The sequence below is a fragment of the Macrobrachium nipponense genome, chromosome 46, assembly GCF_015104395.2.
Source record: "Macrobrachium nipponense isolate FS-2020 chromosome 46, ASM1510439v2, whole genome shotgun sequence".
Classification (NCBI taxonomy): Eukaryota; Metazoa; Arthropoda; class Malacostraca; order Decapoda; family Palaemonidae; genus Macrobrachium; species Macrobrachium nipponense.
In genome coordinates this window covers 20,303,536-20,317,868 of record NC_061106.1, presented here as the reverse complement: position 1 = coordinate 20,317,868, position 14,333 = coordinate 20,303,536, and the positions used below count along the sequence as shown (strand labels likewise).

At 39.4% G+C, this 14,333-nt stretch overlaps 1 protein-coding gene across 1 annotated transcript in view; it reads right to left on the bottom strand.

The window, feature by feature from the left end:
* Positions 1–474: 474 nt before the first annotated feature.
* The window catches only part of LOC135214791 (phenoloxidase-activating factor 2-like), a 30,275-nt gene continuing 16,416 nt past the window's right edge, over positions 475–14,333 (bottom strand). The window contains exons 4-8 of the mRNA XM_064249153.1: positions 13,602–13,761; positions 12,749–12,857; positions 12,052–12,215; positions 2,757–3,029; positions 475–2,377 (exon numbers count right to left, since the gene is read on the bottom strand). Of these exons, the coding sequence (XP_064105223.1) occupies positions 2,183–2,377; positions 2,757–3,029; positions 12,052–12,215; positions 12,749–12,857; positions 13,602–13,761 (901 nt within the window). The 3' untranslated portion in view covers positions 475–2,182. The remainder of the gene's footprint in view (positions 2,378–2,756; positions 3,030–12,051; positions 12,216–12,748; positions 12,858–13,601; positions 13,762–14,333) is intronic.

Below are 14,333 nucleotides of genomic sequence, written 5' to 3'. Positions count from 1 at the left end.
CTGACTCATACCTTTTCTTTCGAGGAAAGACTCCATTAATCTCTTGACTGATTATTTCTCACTGGGAAAAAATAGCTGCCCTTTAGTCTAAAGGTTACGCGGAGTCAGCTACAGACAAAGCAACCTCGTTTTGTCTGTCAGTCAAAGCTTTGCAACCAGGTAACTTAATCTCATGTCTAGCTAGACAGATGGCTATCTCATTTAGAGGGTTACGATCCTCTATGTTTGCTTGATTCGGCATTTATTTTCAGGAGACTAGAAAAATTCTTTTGACTTACGGTGTTTATACGAAGCCAGTTCAAGTACTCCTCTCTGAAATCTGTGACTGCTTAGAGAAAACTTAATATCAGTCAACAGAGCTGTTACTTCAGGGATTCTGTCGTATGTCTTACTACATCCTTCATGCTGTTTTTATTTTAGTTGGAAATCATATCATCCTGTCTGAAGCAGACCAAGGATATAAAAAAGAATTCAAGGGTTTCCATTGTTTATTTCAAGGGATAATTCCTCTGGGGCATGAAAATGTTCAATTTTTTTATATGCATTCTGAATCTTGTATAATACACTCCAGAAAGACCAAAGACCAAGATCATTGTAAGTGCAGTATATATATATTGCGTACATAAACATGCTCAACACTACGTGCTACAATGTTCGTACACCTAGACATAACATAGACAACGGAATGTGACAGGTCTAGCGTCATAATGTACCAACAGGCAGACTGTCACAGGCGCATCAGCCGCTCTGGGATTCCTGTGATGTTTTGTGCGAAATCTTCGCCATGAAAAGAATGGGTTTCTTATTCATTAACATAATGAAATTTTCAATACAAAAGGAAAATACAATCCTCAATGTATGGTGTTCATTTTCTTCACAAACCAGCTGGTCACCTGAGGCGATGGTTGTTGTGAAGAAAAGAAACCACTTACTGTCGTACATAGTCATTAACTGCTCTATCAGGGACGGGCCCCTATGTACTACAAAACTTCCGCAAAGCGAAAGTTGCTTCGTAAGACATTAAGACATTCAGGAGCTTCTAGTTTATGTTTATTGCGCCATTCACCTTTGAATCACACGTAGTACTTTAGCGTTTCAGGGGCATAAAGGTTCTTTTAATCAAGGTCTACAGACCTTGCTTTTAATATCCTGTCAGTCATACTAACTTCCATACGTAACAAATGATATTCACTTTCATTCCTATTCTTCATTCGCTTCGCTTTCATTCAAAATCTGTTTCATCTTCCCCAGAACTTCTGGTTTCCCTGACTCACCTCTTCAGTGATTCACAATATATTCTCATTCTGCCATCGTCTGTAACTCCCAAATACCATCCATTCTAACATCTATCCTTCTCTCTTCTTGGGTACTATTTATTTTCATTGGGTTATTCTTTCTAAGATTTATTTTCAACCTTCTTTTGCAAACTGTTCAGGTCCCTCGTAAGTCTTTAAGAGTTTTTTCAATATCCTTCATCAACATGGCATCATTCATAAACGTAATTTATTCCAACTTTTATTCGTATCCTCTCCTATTATCTAATGAACTTTTTTTTGACGTTTCTCACTGTTCCATCTCATTTCTTTTATCAGCCACAGAGGCTTAATGAATCCTTGTCGGTGGGTTTAAAGAAAAGATTAATCACTTTCTTTGTATACATGTTCTTACAGCTTCCTAACTCTTACCATAAAAACCTCCAGCCATTTAAAAAAACTACCATTTACCCCATGCATACCCAGGGTATGTATCTGGCACTTGAGCCAAAGGCTCGCTCTCCTTTGCCTAGACTAGTGCAGGACTTCTTTCACCAAACCTGCATACATTCTTCTTGGTCAACTTTTCACCTTCAGCAAGTCATACTATTGCCTTTTCCATTCCTTAAGATCATTCCCCTCAAGTAGACATAGCCGGGAGACCCAGTGCATTGCGCCTTCATCTTACGGTCACTTTTTATTCGCGGTTTCCCAGATACTTATCAGATTTGACTTTTTTATCATCTTGCATCCTTGGCATACACTCCAGCAAGTACACTCACACTGACATTTACCTTTCGACTCTCGTCTCATGCAGGTCTTCATCTTCTTCCTCTTTATTTAATTAGTAATGATAATGATAATAATAAGAGTATAGATAAGGTGCTTCCACGGATGGAGTGGTATGAAAGCTGGTCCCATCAGGCAATTCATATGTCCGTCCTCTGGTCGTTGAATCTTTCTCTCCTCTCTTCTCTTCTTCGTTTCCTCTCTTCCCTTTCTCTTTCTCTCTGTTCCCTTCTCTCCTGCCTTCTCCTCTCTTTCTCGAGTCGTTTCCTCCTATAGTCACCGAAATCCTCGTAATATGAATAGCCATCAGCCCTGCCTGACATGTCGTAGAAGTCCTGTAATGAAGAATGAATAGGTGGTAAGCTTGTGACACTAGTTTATTTTCGCTAGCGAGCTCGTGGCTCAGCAGGAAACGATGATATAAAAAGCCAAAATCAAACTGATTTTCAATATTAAAGACGTCATGAATAAAGTTTTTAAAAGGCTATTACCACACGGTCCATCAAAATTGGATAATGCTATCTGTACCTAATCGGACGATAATGCAGAAAGGATAATCCAAGATTCAATTCGTTTCCACAGCTAATTTCATTCATAAAGCTCCATAAATATTGGAGACAGGATGATCTCATTAGATTAACGGAATCGGCATTAAAATGCTTCATAGTAATGCTTTAAGCGATACCACTTAGTAGATGAGTTTATGGGTCTAACCTCTCTGTATTTAACGGTTGTTATTTTTGGTCGAGGCGTTGTAGTAGTAGTAGTTGTTGTTGTTGTTGTCGTAGTTGTTGTTGTTGTAGTGGTTGTAATTGGATAGCGACCGTATGTTTGATTGACTATCCAGTCGTAGTTGGCTGGGATGTTGGCGTAAACGCCAGGTATGCCATCTTGCCCGCATCCAATGCCCCAGGCCGTGATGCCCACCAACAGATATCTCGAGGGGTCATCCTTACGAGGGCATGCTAGCGGACCACCGCCGTCTCCCTGTAAAGCATTTACACATTAAACATGAATCCTATATGTTTTAGCCATTCATGGTGAACCAACCCTTGTATTAAGGCCATCTGCTAAAAACTGTCAGAATTTCAATTTGCAGTTGAAAGTTTGTACGGTGTTCCACCTTTAGGTATGAGAAGGTAAAACGCCTCCCATTTTCTTTCCTATCTCTCGAAGTTCTAGAAAAGAGCTTCATACACTTTTAAATTATTATTGAAAGATTTCTAGTCCTGATTAAGTTCGTTCTAGAAACGGAACCCTAATCTAGCTTTGTATGCGTCCTGTTTTCTTGTACATCATAATCATTCTGATAACACTGATTATTAATTTGTAAGTTTTCGCTGATGGAAGACCAGTTATTTTTAACGTTAGCTTCAATATGGGACTGGAATATCCAGAAAATTTCTTTCAGGCAATAAAACAAATTCCCGGAAAGGCTGTCTGTACAAAACCACCTACCAAAGATCGGTTGAAACTTCCCGTACTGGTCACACTACCAACATACCATAAATATATATATATATATATATATATATATATATTATATATATATACTTATACTATATATACATATGTATACTATACTTACTTTACATATATGTATACATACACACACACATATATACATATGTACAGGCAGTCCCCGGGTTACGACGGGGGTTCCATTCTTAAGAAGCGTCGTAACCAGAAAATCGTCGTAAGCTGGAACGACGTTGTTGAAAACATGTCCACAGGGAAAATTTCACTAATTTGCAATTTTTCTTAGGGCCGTATCTCTAAAATTATCACTAATTTACTTTTTTCATGTGCAACGCTGCGTATTCACAAATTACTGTATATTTTCATTAAAATATAAGAGAGAGAGAGAGAGAAGAGATAGAGAGAGATTACATAAAACCATTAAATCTGTTGACCATTGTATGGCATTGTTACTTTCCCAGCTCCAGTGTCACTGGAGTTATGAGGTAGGGAAATTGATACAGAAAAAGATGAAGGGAAGAATTTTCTTTTGAAATTAGTTATCGTATTATTACTACTTCTATTATTATTATTATTATTATTATTATTATTATTATTATTATTATTATTATTATTATTATTATTATTTGAAAATATAATAAACACGTGCATCTACCATAAAAATTCTCTCATCTCAGTAAGAAAGAGGAATTATCCTTACAAGTGAAATGGAAAGGTCATTTTCATCTCTTTAAAATACGACCATTATGAATTTTGTAATTACAGTTTTATTATTATTACTATTATTATTATTATTATTATTATTATTATTATTATTATTATTATTATTAAATACTGAAATTATCAATAAACATTTTACATACTAGTACCATAAAAATTCTTTCATCTCGGTAGAGAGAGAGAGAGAGAGAGAGAGAGAGAGAGAGAGAGAGAGTGTTTATCTCTCTCTGTTCTCTCAAAAAATACTTATAACGCTTCCAGCGAAAGAGAGGGAGGGAGTTACCACTATGACACATTATTATCTTGTGTGGCAAAAAAAAGAGAGAGAGAGAGATTATTTATTTAATAAATTGATCATGCCCAAAGACGTCAAACAAAGTTACATATTAGCAGTTACATACATTACATCAGAAATCAACAGAAAAAAAAATTACAGCATTGAATCATCGGTATATCAGTTACAAAATAACATATATGAGATCGTATTCTATTATCACAACAACTGCAACCAAAGTGAGGAAGACGAGTCAAAATTATGTCTAGGTGGTCATCTTTGAGTAAATATTGGCAGGTTTGAAGTAAATTTTGTCCTTGAGGTAACAGATTCCTGGCAGTGGGGCAATGAAGGCAGTATTGTTCAAGGTTATTGGCATTAGCAAGGTTACACAGTTTACATGAGGTGTAGTGTGGTATATCTAGTGTCTGTCCAACCTGCCACACAGGACGATATCCCAACCTTATCCTGGCACTTACAACATTATGCCTACGCACCATGAGTCCACGTCACCGGTACTTGTGACGGCTCTGCAGAAAGTTATCATGATGTTGTATGGAAACACTAGTGCCCCTCTCTGCATCCCTACGCTGTACTGTACAGGCAAAAGCAGCTGAATATATTCTATGTTTAAGGCAGCGAAGTGAGGGCTCAACATTTCTGTCATCAAGGTCCAGCGTGCAGGCAGCTTTAGCAAGACTGTCCACCATGTCATTCCCAGCAAGCCCAATATGGGAGGGCATCTACATGAAGGACAAGACAAGCGAGGCATTGTAAGCAGCAACGAGTTGACACAATATGTCTCGCACAACACGGCCACAGCTGGGCCTAGAAGATGTCAGTGCCTGGAGTGCAGATTTGGAGTCACAGATCACCAATCCATTTACATTTCTTCTAACAAGTATGGTTACTGCATCCCATATACCTTGAAGTTCGCAATAAGTGGAACTGGATGAGTTTGGCAACCTACGACCATTCCACCCACCCTCAGGAGATTCTAAAGTGGGGGAGAACATAGCACATGCTGCACTTCCATCTGCCTGTACTGAGCCATCAACGTAGATGTGGTGTCCTGCAGGAACTGAACTTGACACTTTGGATATTGTTTCCAAAACCAGCTGCTTCTGTAGACTGGTATGGGCATCTTTAGAGGTTGGTGTGAAAGTGACAGCAGGAATAGGAACCCGCCATGGTGGCAAATCTTGGATGACTGCTTGCTCAGGTACACCGATAACAAGGTGTCGAAGATTTTCACATACTGCCCTAACTAGGTTATGGCCCCCTGGCTGGAGTTGAGGTCTTGGTGCATCTTCGTCAAGTGATGCTCTAAGGACAGCAGAGAAGTTTGGAGTAAATTGTGGAGAATGTAGACATTTAACAGAAAACAAAGTTACATTGGCATAAATTCTCTCTATTAATGGAGGTAACATGAGTTCGGTCTGCATGTTGACTATCCGAGTGGAAGGAGGGCATCCTAGGATAAACCTCATTACTCTATTTTGGAACAGTTCTAGAGGTTGTAACACCTGTCTGGGTAATTGAATTAGAGCAGGAGATAAATAGTCAACAACTGACCTTAGGAAGAGGATATAGAGGGTTTTAGCCACGGGGATAGATATACCTGTGGCCCTGGTGGCAAGCCACTTGATGGGAGTAAAGCGAGGCTCCAGTCGATCAAGAAGGTTTTTCACCATGGGGTGGATTCGTTGTCGTGCAGGTATAGCAGGGGTGAATCCTGAACTGGTGCACCTAGATATGTATACTGTGTGCAGTGAGGTATAATATTCCCACCCATAATGAACTCTGGCAGGTCTCGGAGATTCCGGCAGAGAAGATTCTGCTTTTTTCTGGGGAGAGTATGAGGCCACAGGAGGTACAGGACCTGTAAAAGTCTTGAAGGACACGCTGAAGGTCTCAAGGGGTAGTGGAGTGGATGCAGACATCATCAGCATAGCAGGTTACAGTGATTCCAGGGATAGCAGGGAGGAGAGACAGTACACGGTGCATAAGAATATTAAAAAGAAATGGGCTCAATACACCGCCCTGAGGTGTGCCAAGCTCAAAATTTTCATAGGAGCTACATGCACCTTTAAAAAAAACACGTGATTTTCTGTTACTGAGATAACCATTTATCCACTTCAGAAGGTTTCCTCTGATACCAAAGTCGACAAGCTGATCAAGAATGATATCCCTCTTGGCTATATCAAAAGCACTTTTGAGGTCAAGGAAGGCAACTACACTGTTGGAGGACAATCGGGAGTAGAGTTCAGCTAAACAGTGATGAGTACTCCTCTGAGGAAGAAAGCCATACAAATGGGGAGAAAGTTTTTCTTGCAACCAGTACATTAGCCTGGTTAGTAATATACGCTCAAACACTTTACTAAAACCTGAGGTGAGGGAGATAGGCCGATATTTATCAGTTCCAGGCTTTGGGATAGGAATAATTGTGCTAATGGTCCAGCCAGCAGGTACATATCCATGTTGGTAGCAAAGATTATACAATTGTAGAAGAGGATTTCCAGGAACCTTCTGGAGGAGATGAAGCACTTGATAAGTAAGGCCATCATCCCCAGGAGCAGAATTTTTTTTCCCCATAACAGCACGTCGCAGCTCATCCTCGGTGATCAGCTCTTTGTCCTCCTTGTCTGATTCCAACAATGCAGCCATCAGACGAAGGTTGCGTAAATTGCTCTGGGAAGAAAGTGCTTCTTGGATTTGTACAGGGAGATTACTGGACCGTGACTGGGTTGACCAAGTAGTGATGAGATCCTGGGCATATGCTTGTGGACTGTGATGAAGTGCACATGTGGTTTTTTTCTTGACAGTCCTTTTGATGAGATGCCACATGGTCCAAACGCTAGTCTGGTGGTTAATTAGGTCAGTGTATTTATACCATGACTCAGTGTAGACACACTTCTGGAGAGCAACTAAATCATCCCTCGCCTGCTGATATTGAAGTAGATGATTAGGTGTCGGTTGTGTCTGAAAGGCAAGGCCAGCATCAGCCGCAACTCTTTCTGCTTGCATAATGCGTTGATCCAAGGTCCAGGCATGGGCAACAAGATGACTTTTAATGTGAGGTCTGACAATATATAGTTGATAGAAGTCATGGGTAGCTTTTACCAAAGAATTATACAGGTGTTCTGGAGAGTGTGTATCAAAGGTAGGTAGGACAGAGGAGATGTATGAAACATATGTTGGGCAGTACTTGGGTGGAATGGTGATCTGGGTACGATGATAGGGGTCACTTGGATGAGTCTGTATTGTGTACTGTAGGCATAAGGCAACATGGTCAGAAAAGAGCGAGGGAACAGAATGACAGGAGACATGTGATGCCATGAGCCCAGATGTAAGGATATGATCAAGAGTGCCCCCCCGGATGTGTGTAGCACTACCTATATCCCAACGGGTTAAATGGTAACGATGGATGTAGTTGAGCAGAGGAACTCCACTGCGGTTGGGAATCGGAGAGACATCACCAAGATCTGGGTGTCCTGCATTGAAATCACCCATGTTTGTAGGTGTAGGAAGTGCCGAGAGATTAATTAGGCCAGGGGCAGAGTAAACATTGCATAATCGAATATGACCATCACCTATCTTAACCTGAAAAAGTTGGAAGGTCATGTTAATATCTGCTGATGAGCGAAGGAGTTGATGAGGGAGAGAAGAGTGGATGTAAGTAATAAGACCATTCCTGACATGATGTACATATGAAACATAACCAGAGAGTGTTGGAGCTTCATCACCTGGCTGAGCACTGCCAGGGAAGGCTTCTTGAATAAATATTACTTGTGGGTGATGGGGATAAACATATGTCCTGAGTGCAGTGAGTCTGGAGTATTGTCTAATTCCAAGGGCATTCCATGAAAGGACATGTAGTTGCATGAGTCTGGCGAAGTTTACCCTTAATGCTGCGAGAGACAGGTCGAGCATGTACCGGAGAAGCAGCACTGTTAGATGGTGCACCAAGTGTAGGAGGCTGAGCTGGCAGGAGGCCACTGACCCTTTCAAGACAAGAGGCAACAGTATCTAGCTTCTCAGTAAGTGAGGCAACAGAGGTTATGAGAACTTGTTGTGCCTTGACTAGTGTGTCGAGGTTGCTTGCAGTGTTAGCCTGCTGAGCGATCAAGCTATCGAAGCGTACATCAATAGCATCAAAGCGTGTCGTAAGTGCTGTACAGTGCGATTCCAAGGCAGCAACAGCCTTACGAAGTTTTGAAATTTCAGCTGATTCAGGAGGGCATAACGAGGAGGTTGACACTGGTTGTGGTGGTGGTGTCAGTGGAAGTGACTGCGTGGCAGCGCGCGACCGTCTGGAACATCCATGCCAAACATTAACTCCTGCTTCACTACAACGAGGGCATTTCCAATGCACAGTCTCTGGAGTTAATGATGATTCTGACAATGAGGTGAAAGCATCAGTAACAGGTTTACGGTATGGACAGGTGCGTGTGGAATGGGCTGCAGCACACCAGGCACACTTAGGTGAGGCAGAGCAATATCGGGAGATATGGCCAGTACCCCAGCAGTTGAAACAGTTGAGCTGATCATCCTTCATCCTGCGTAATTCACAAGGAGGGAGGCAAGGGAGGAAGGAAAACTCATAAACAGATGGTGGTGGTTCTAGTAGACTCCATGTGATGACAATACAATTAATAGGGTTCCCATTTTGAAGAAATCTTCGTGTACTGTATACACCAGGCAGTTCCTAAGCAAGGTTAGGGTCTGCTTCAATAGGGTAACGAGTAATGAGATATGGCTATCTTACGGGGTCTGTCTATTGAATCTTGAATATCCAGGCTTTATGGACAGAAATTCACACCCTTCACCCTGCCAATGATGTCCTCATGACTCCTTGCAATATATACAATTTAGATGTTGATTGCAGACATTTTCACCTCTGCCAGCTCCTTATCAAGATTGAAGGTTCTGTTTACTTCAGTCAGCCACCATAGTTTAGTGTCAGTGCTCAAATTTTCTTTGAAGACCAACCTAACATATTCATCACGGGGAGCAAAAGCTGGGGTAGCAGAGGAAGCAAGTCGTGTAGGGGGTTGAGGCAGAGTGACATCACTCTTTTGTCTAGTGAAAATCTCTTGACATTTGGATGTTTTTAGCAGCAGGAAGATTGTGGAGCACTGCTAGTATCGACCCATAATCCACTGGGCGCTTCATGGGGGTATTAGCAACAGTACTGGAGGGCTTATGAGGATAAGATTTGTGTGAGGTTGGGTGGCCAATGGAGTTCCATATCTACATCCTCATCATCAGTCAGGTGCAGATCATTTTCAACCTCAGAAACAGAGGCTGGTCCGGAGTAATCCATTATTAGTGAAGCCGCAGCCTTTTCACGTCACAATAGACATCACATGCACACTGTGCATGCGCGAACTGAGGCGCAGCCGACTGAGTGGGTATGCCACGGAGAATGAGTTTTTTATATCGTAACTACAGAGTAGTATAAAATCCTATATACACACTGTTGTTACTAAAATGGTCACTGAGTCTTACTGTAACTTATATAACACGGTGAAAGGTGTAGTATCCCTAGAACTTGCACAAAAACTCATTATGTAGAGAGCTCACACAAAGCGTGTTTACAATCAGAGAGCATTCTTCTTCCAGAGAGAGAGAGAGAGAGAGAGAGAGAGAGAGAGAGAGAGAGAGAGAGAGTTAACCTTAATTAAAAGTGACATGGATGATTAGTATTGTATTTCTTTAAAATACTATCACATATGAATTTTGTAATTACAGTTATTATTATTATTATTATTATTATTATTATTATTATTGTTATTATTATTATTATTTGAAAGTATTAAAAACAAAACAAATGGTACAAGTACATAAAAAATCTGAGTCTCAGTAAATGAGAGAGAGAGAGAGAGAGAGAGAGAGAGAGAGAGAGAGAGAGAGAGGGGGGGGGGGGGGGGATTTCATGAGCACTTGATGGAAACACAGCAGCTCTTCCCCTCCTGGCTGTCACGAACTTGATTATATCTGACAGTTTTAGTACCTGGAGTTAGAGAAAGGTTACTGAAAGAAGACTGGGATTTCCTTCATTCTTCCATAATTTTTTAAATATATAAGCTAAAATCTTACTAATTCACTATGGTATTTTCTTTAATGAATTAATATTATTGCTGTATAAATTAATATTTGAAAATAGTAAATCATTTATTTATCATACAAAAAAAACATACATCTTTGTAGTAGAGAGAGAGAGAGAGAGAGAATTATTATTTTTATTATGTGATATCATTTCAACTTATTAAACTTACTAATACAGTATTAATCAAAATTAATATTTGAAAATTAGTAAATCATTTTTGTATTATAAAAATGTATTTAGTCATGAAAATAAACATCAAAATACACTAATTAGTGATTATTTTCGTCGGAAAATACAAAGAGAGAGAGAGAGAGAGAGAGAGAGAGAGAGAGAGAGAGAGAGAGAGAGAGAGAGAAACTATGGTTTTTATATCCAAGTCTAAGTAGAGTATAAATGGATTCTTTAAGTGAAATAATGTTTCAATGATATTTTGCTGTTTTGTATTAAAGGATATGTATACTGTTTGAGAATGCGTTCCTTATCCTTGACTATGGTTACCATACAGTTTAATAGCGTAAATTAATTTATGCGCCCTCCGCTCAGAAACTAGTTCTGCGTATCGTTAAAAAGCATAAAAAACCGTCGTAACCTTGGAATTTGCGTTGTAATCTAACCAGAAACTTAGTTTTGTTAATTATGTATACTGGAAACAAGCAATGATTTTTTCATTATTTGCACTTTTGGACTGTTATAAACTGCGCATCCCAAGCTAGTGTATTCATTCACTTGGAAACTAGTTCCGCATATGAGGCGTCACTAAAAAAAATTGTAAAAATACGACATAAAAAGTGTCGAAAATCATCATAACCTCAAAATTTTTGTTGTAATCTAACCAAAAACTTATTTTTATTAATATACTGTGTTAAACTATAAAGGATTCTTATCCTAGTATGCGTTTTTTAAAAGCGTCGTTAACTCGGAGCATCGGAAACGTCAGCGTCGTAACCTCGGAACAAGCGTCATAACCCAGGGCGGATTTTTCAATGAATATTTAAGAAACAGCGTCGTAACCTCGGAACATCGTAAGCCGGAGCCGTCGTAACCCGGGGACTGCCTTATACTATACTTACTTTACATATATGTATACATACATACACACACACACACACACACATATATATATAAGAATATACATATATATATATATATGTATTATAATATATTATTAATTTATATATTAATATATCTATCTATATATATATATAATTATATAAACTCGATGCGATACAACAAAGATATACAGAATCTTACGTCATCAGCTAAAATTGAAATTAACATGATTTCTCTGGAATGTAAATTAAATATATGGCAGCTTTAGCTAAAGAGGAACCTCCCCCGCCCCCCACAACCCCTCTGCTCTCTCTCTCTCTCTCTCGTCTCTCTCAATAATCTCTCTCTCTCTCTCTCTCTCTCTCTTAACTCACCGTACAGGCGTCCTTTCCCTTCTCCCCTCCAGCACAAACGAAGGACTTGTCCAATACGAAGTAGCGTCCCAGACGCGTCGTGCGAAGTTGGCTCTGGCAGAGCTTAGAGTCCACCAGTGGAAGCGTCAGGGATTTCATGATCAGCTGATATGTGCCTTTGTCCTCTGTCAAATTAGCGGCACTTGCGTTAGAGGAACATAGTGGAGATAAATTTATAGTATTTTTCTTCTACAAAACGGCATAGTAATGAAAACGAAAACTAAGTTATGAATAATTATTCATTGTGGTTTTTTATTATTATTATTATTATTATTATTATTATTATTATTATTATTAATGAGCGTTCGTGTAACAGAAACTAAATAGACCTAATGTAAACGGGCAAGAAGAATATATATATATATATATATATATATATATATATATATATATATATATATATAATATATAAACCCATGTGGTTTAATGGCCTTTTATACTTGAGGTATCCTGTTTTAACAAGAATATATATATATATATATATGTATATATATATATATATATATATATATATATATATATACGTATATATATAATATATATATTGCGTGTGTGTGTGTGTTAAATAGCAGCAAATGTGATTCAAACATAAAAAAATAACTGTGTCATTCCAAGTGCTATATCAATCATTTAGTGTAAGCATTCAAGTATTACTCACCAAAGCTATCCTTCCCCCATCCGTTGATAACGCAACCGGCAGGATCAACTTCTTCAACTTCCTTTGCCATGCAGAGGTGGTTGATGTGCGGTGCTCTCACGAATTCATTCTGGGAAATTGGACAAAAAAATAATAAAGAAAGATGAAAAATTTATCTTTACTGCCATGCAATATGAAGAGAGATGTGGAACCAATCAACAGAGCTGAGAACATGCCAGTGATGAGGACGAGGATTGTGGGAGGGGCGGGGGTGTGGGGGGCGTCAGCTGATCAGATGGATGGATGTGGTGAGAAGGGACTGGTGGAATAATGTAAAGAACAGAAATAGTTGGAGAAACTTGACTCGCGCGGCCGACCCTGCTATACAGTGGGACAAATATGGTCGAAAGAAGAAGAGTAACTCGTAAATTCAATTATGGCGATAATCTCACAAAGCCTCTTTTTCAAATTTAGATTCAATCTGTGTTTAAATTCTATTCAACAGCACCACGGCGGGAACGCATAACGAATTGACAATCTCGGCAGACATTTTCAAATAAGGACTTCTATGACAAAACCTGCGTGAACTTCCTATGAGTACCTTGTGGTAGCATTTGCTGCGATGATTTAGTCCATAATTGTAGTACTTTAATGTCATTACAATTCATTTGTGTACACATATGCTCATAAAATTTGCAAAATATTAGCCTATTGACTGACTGTTTATAATATTGTTTACAAAGATATTATCTTTTATAATAAAAGAAAAAATAAGAATCTGAAAGCTCACGAACGCACAACAGTATCGAAAGAACAATGGTCTAGGTGTGGACCGTGGAAAGAACCAGCTTTAATAGTCCTGGAAAGAACCTACCTGGAGGATCATTATGGCCACGTCGTTGAAGAGGGTTCTCGGGTTGAAATCTGGATGAAGGACCACCTCCTCTACCTGGATGGTCTGGTGTTCGTAAGGCTCGAGCTGCGTCTGGGTGTCCCATTCACCGAGTCTAGCCCATAGTTTGTTCACTCGAATCCTTAGTGGAAAGACAAATCGGATTAATGTTCAAATGCTTATTCAGTTATATGTCTTGACATGGATAAACATAGTACTGGTAGTCTTCTTAGGCACGAAAATATAGTAATTCAGTTGTACTCCACATAGGAAAATGAAAATGGTATGTCTCATAAAATGACCAACAGTTTCGTCCTCCAATGGACCTCTTCTTGGAGGATGAAATTGTTGGGCATTTTCTGAGACATACCATTTTCATTTTCCTATGTGGAATACAACTGAATCAATAAGCATGTAAAATTGCAACCTTCTTGCTAACAGCAACCTCCTCCTGGGGCATTCGAACTACCAACCACTGAAATACCAGACTGCAGACCAACGCCTTTTCCTCTTAGCTACATAGGGAATAAAAGAAGAGGAACCAGGTATGCAACGGCTCGCCCTTGCACTCGTAAAACCATCAGCCTTTAACCGCCCCATCAGCATCTAATCCTTCTCCCAAATGGGCACAAAGTGATCTGCTACACACTACGTTAAAATGCTTAAAATTTTTGGATGCGAGCATGAATATACTGTAAATATCCGGAGCGTTAT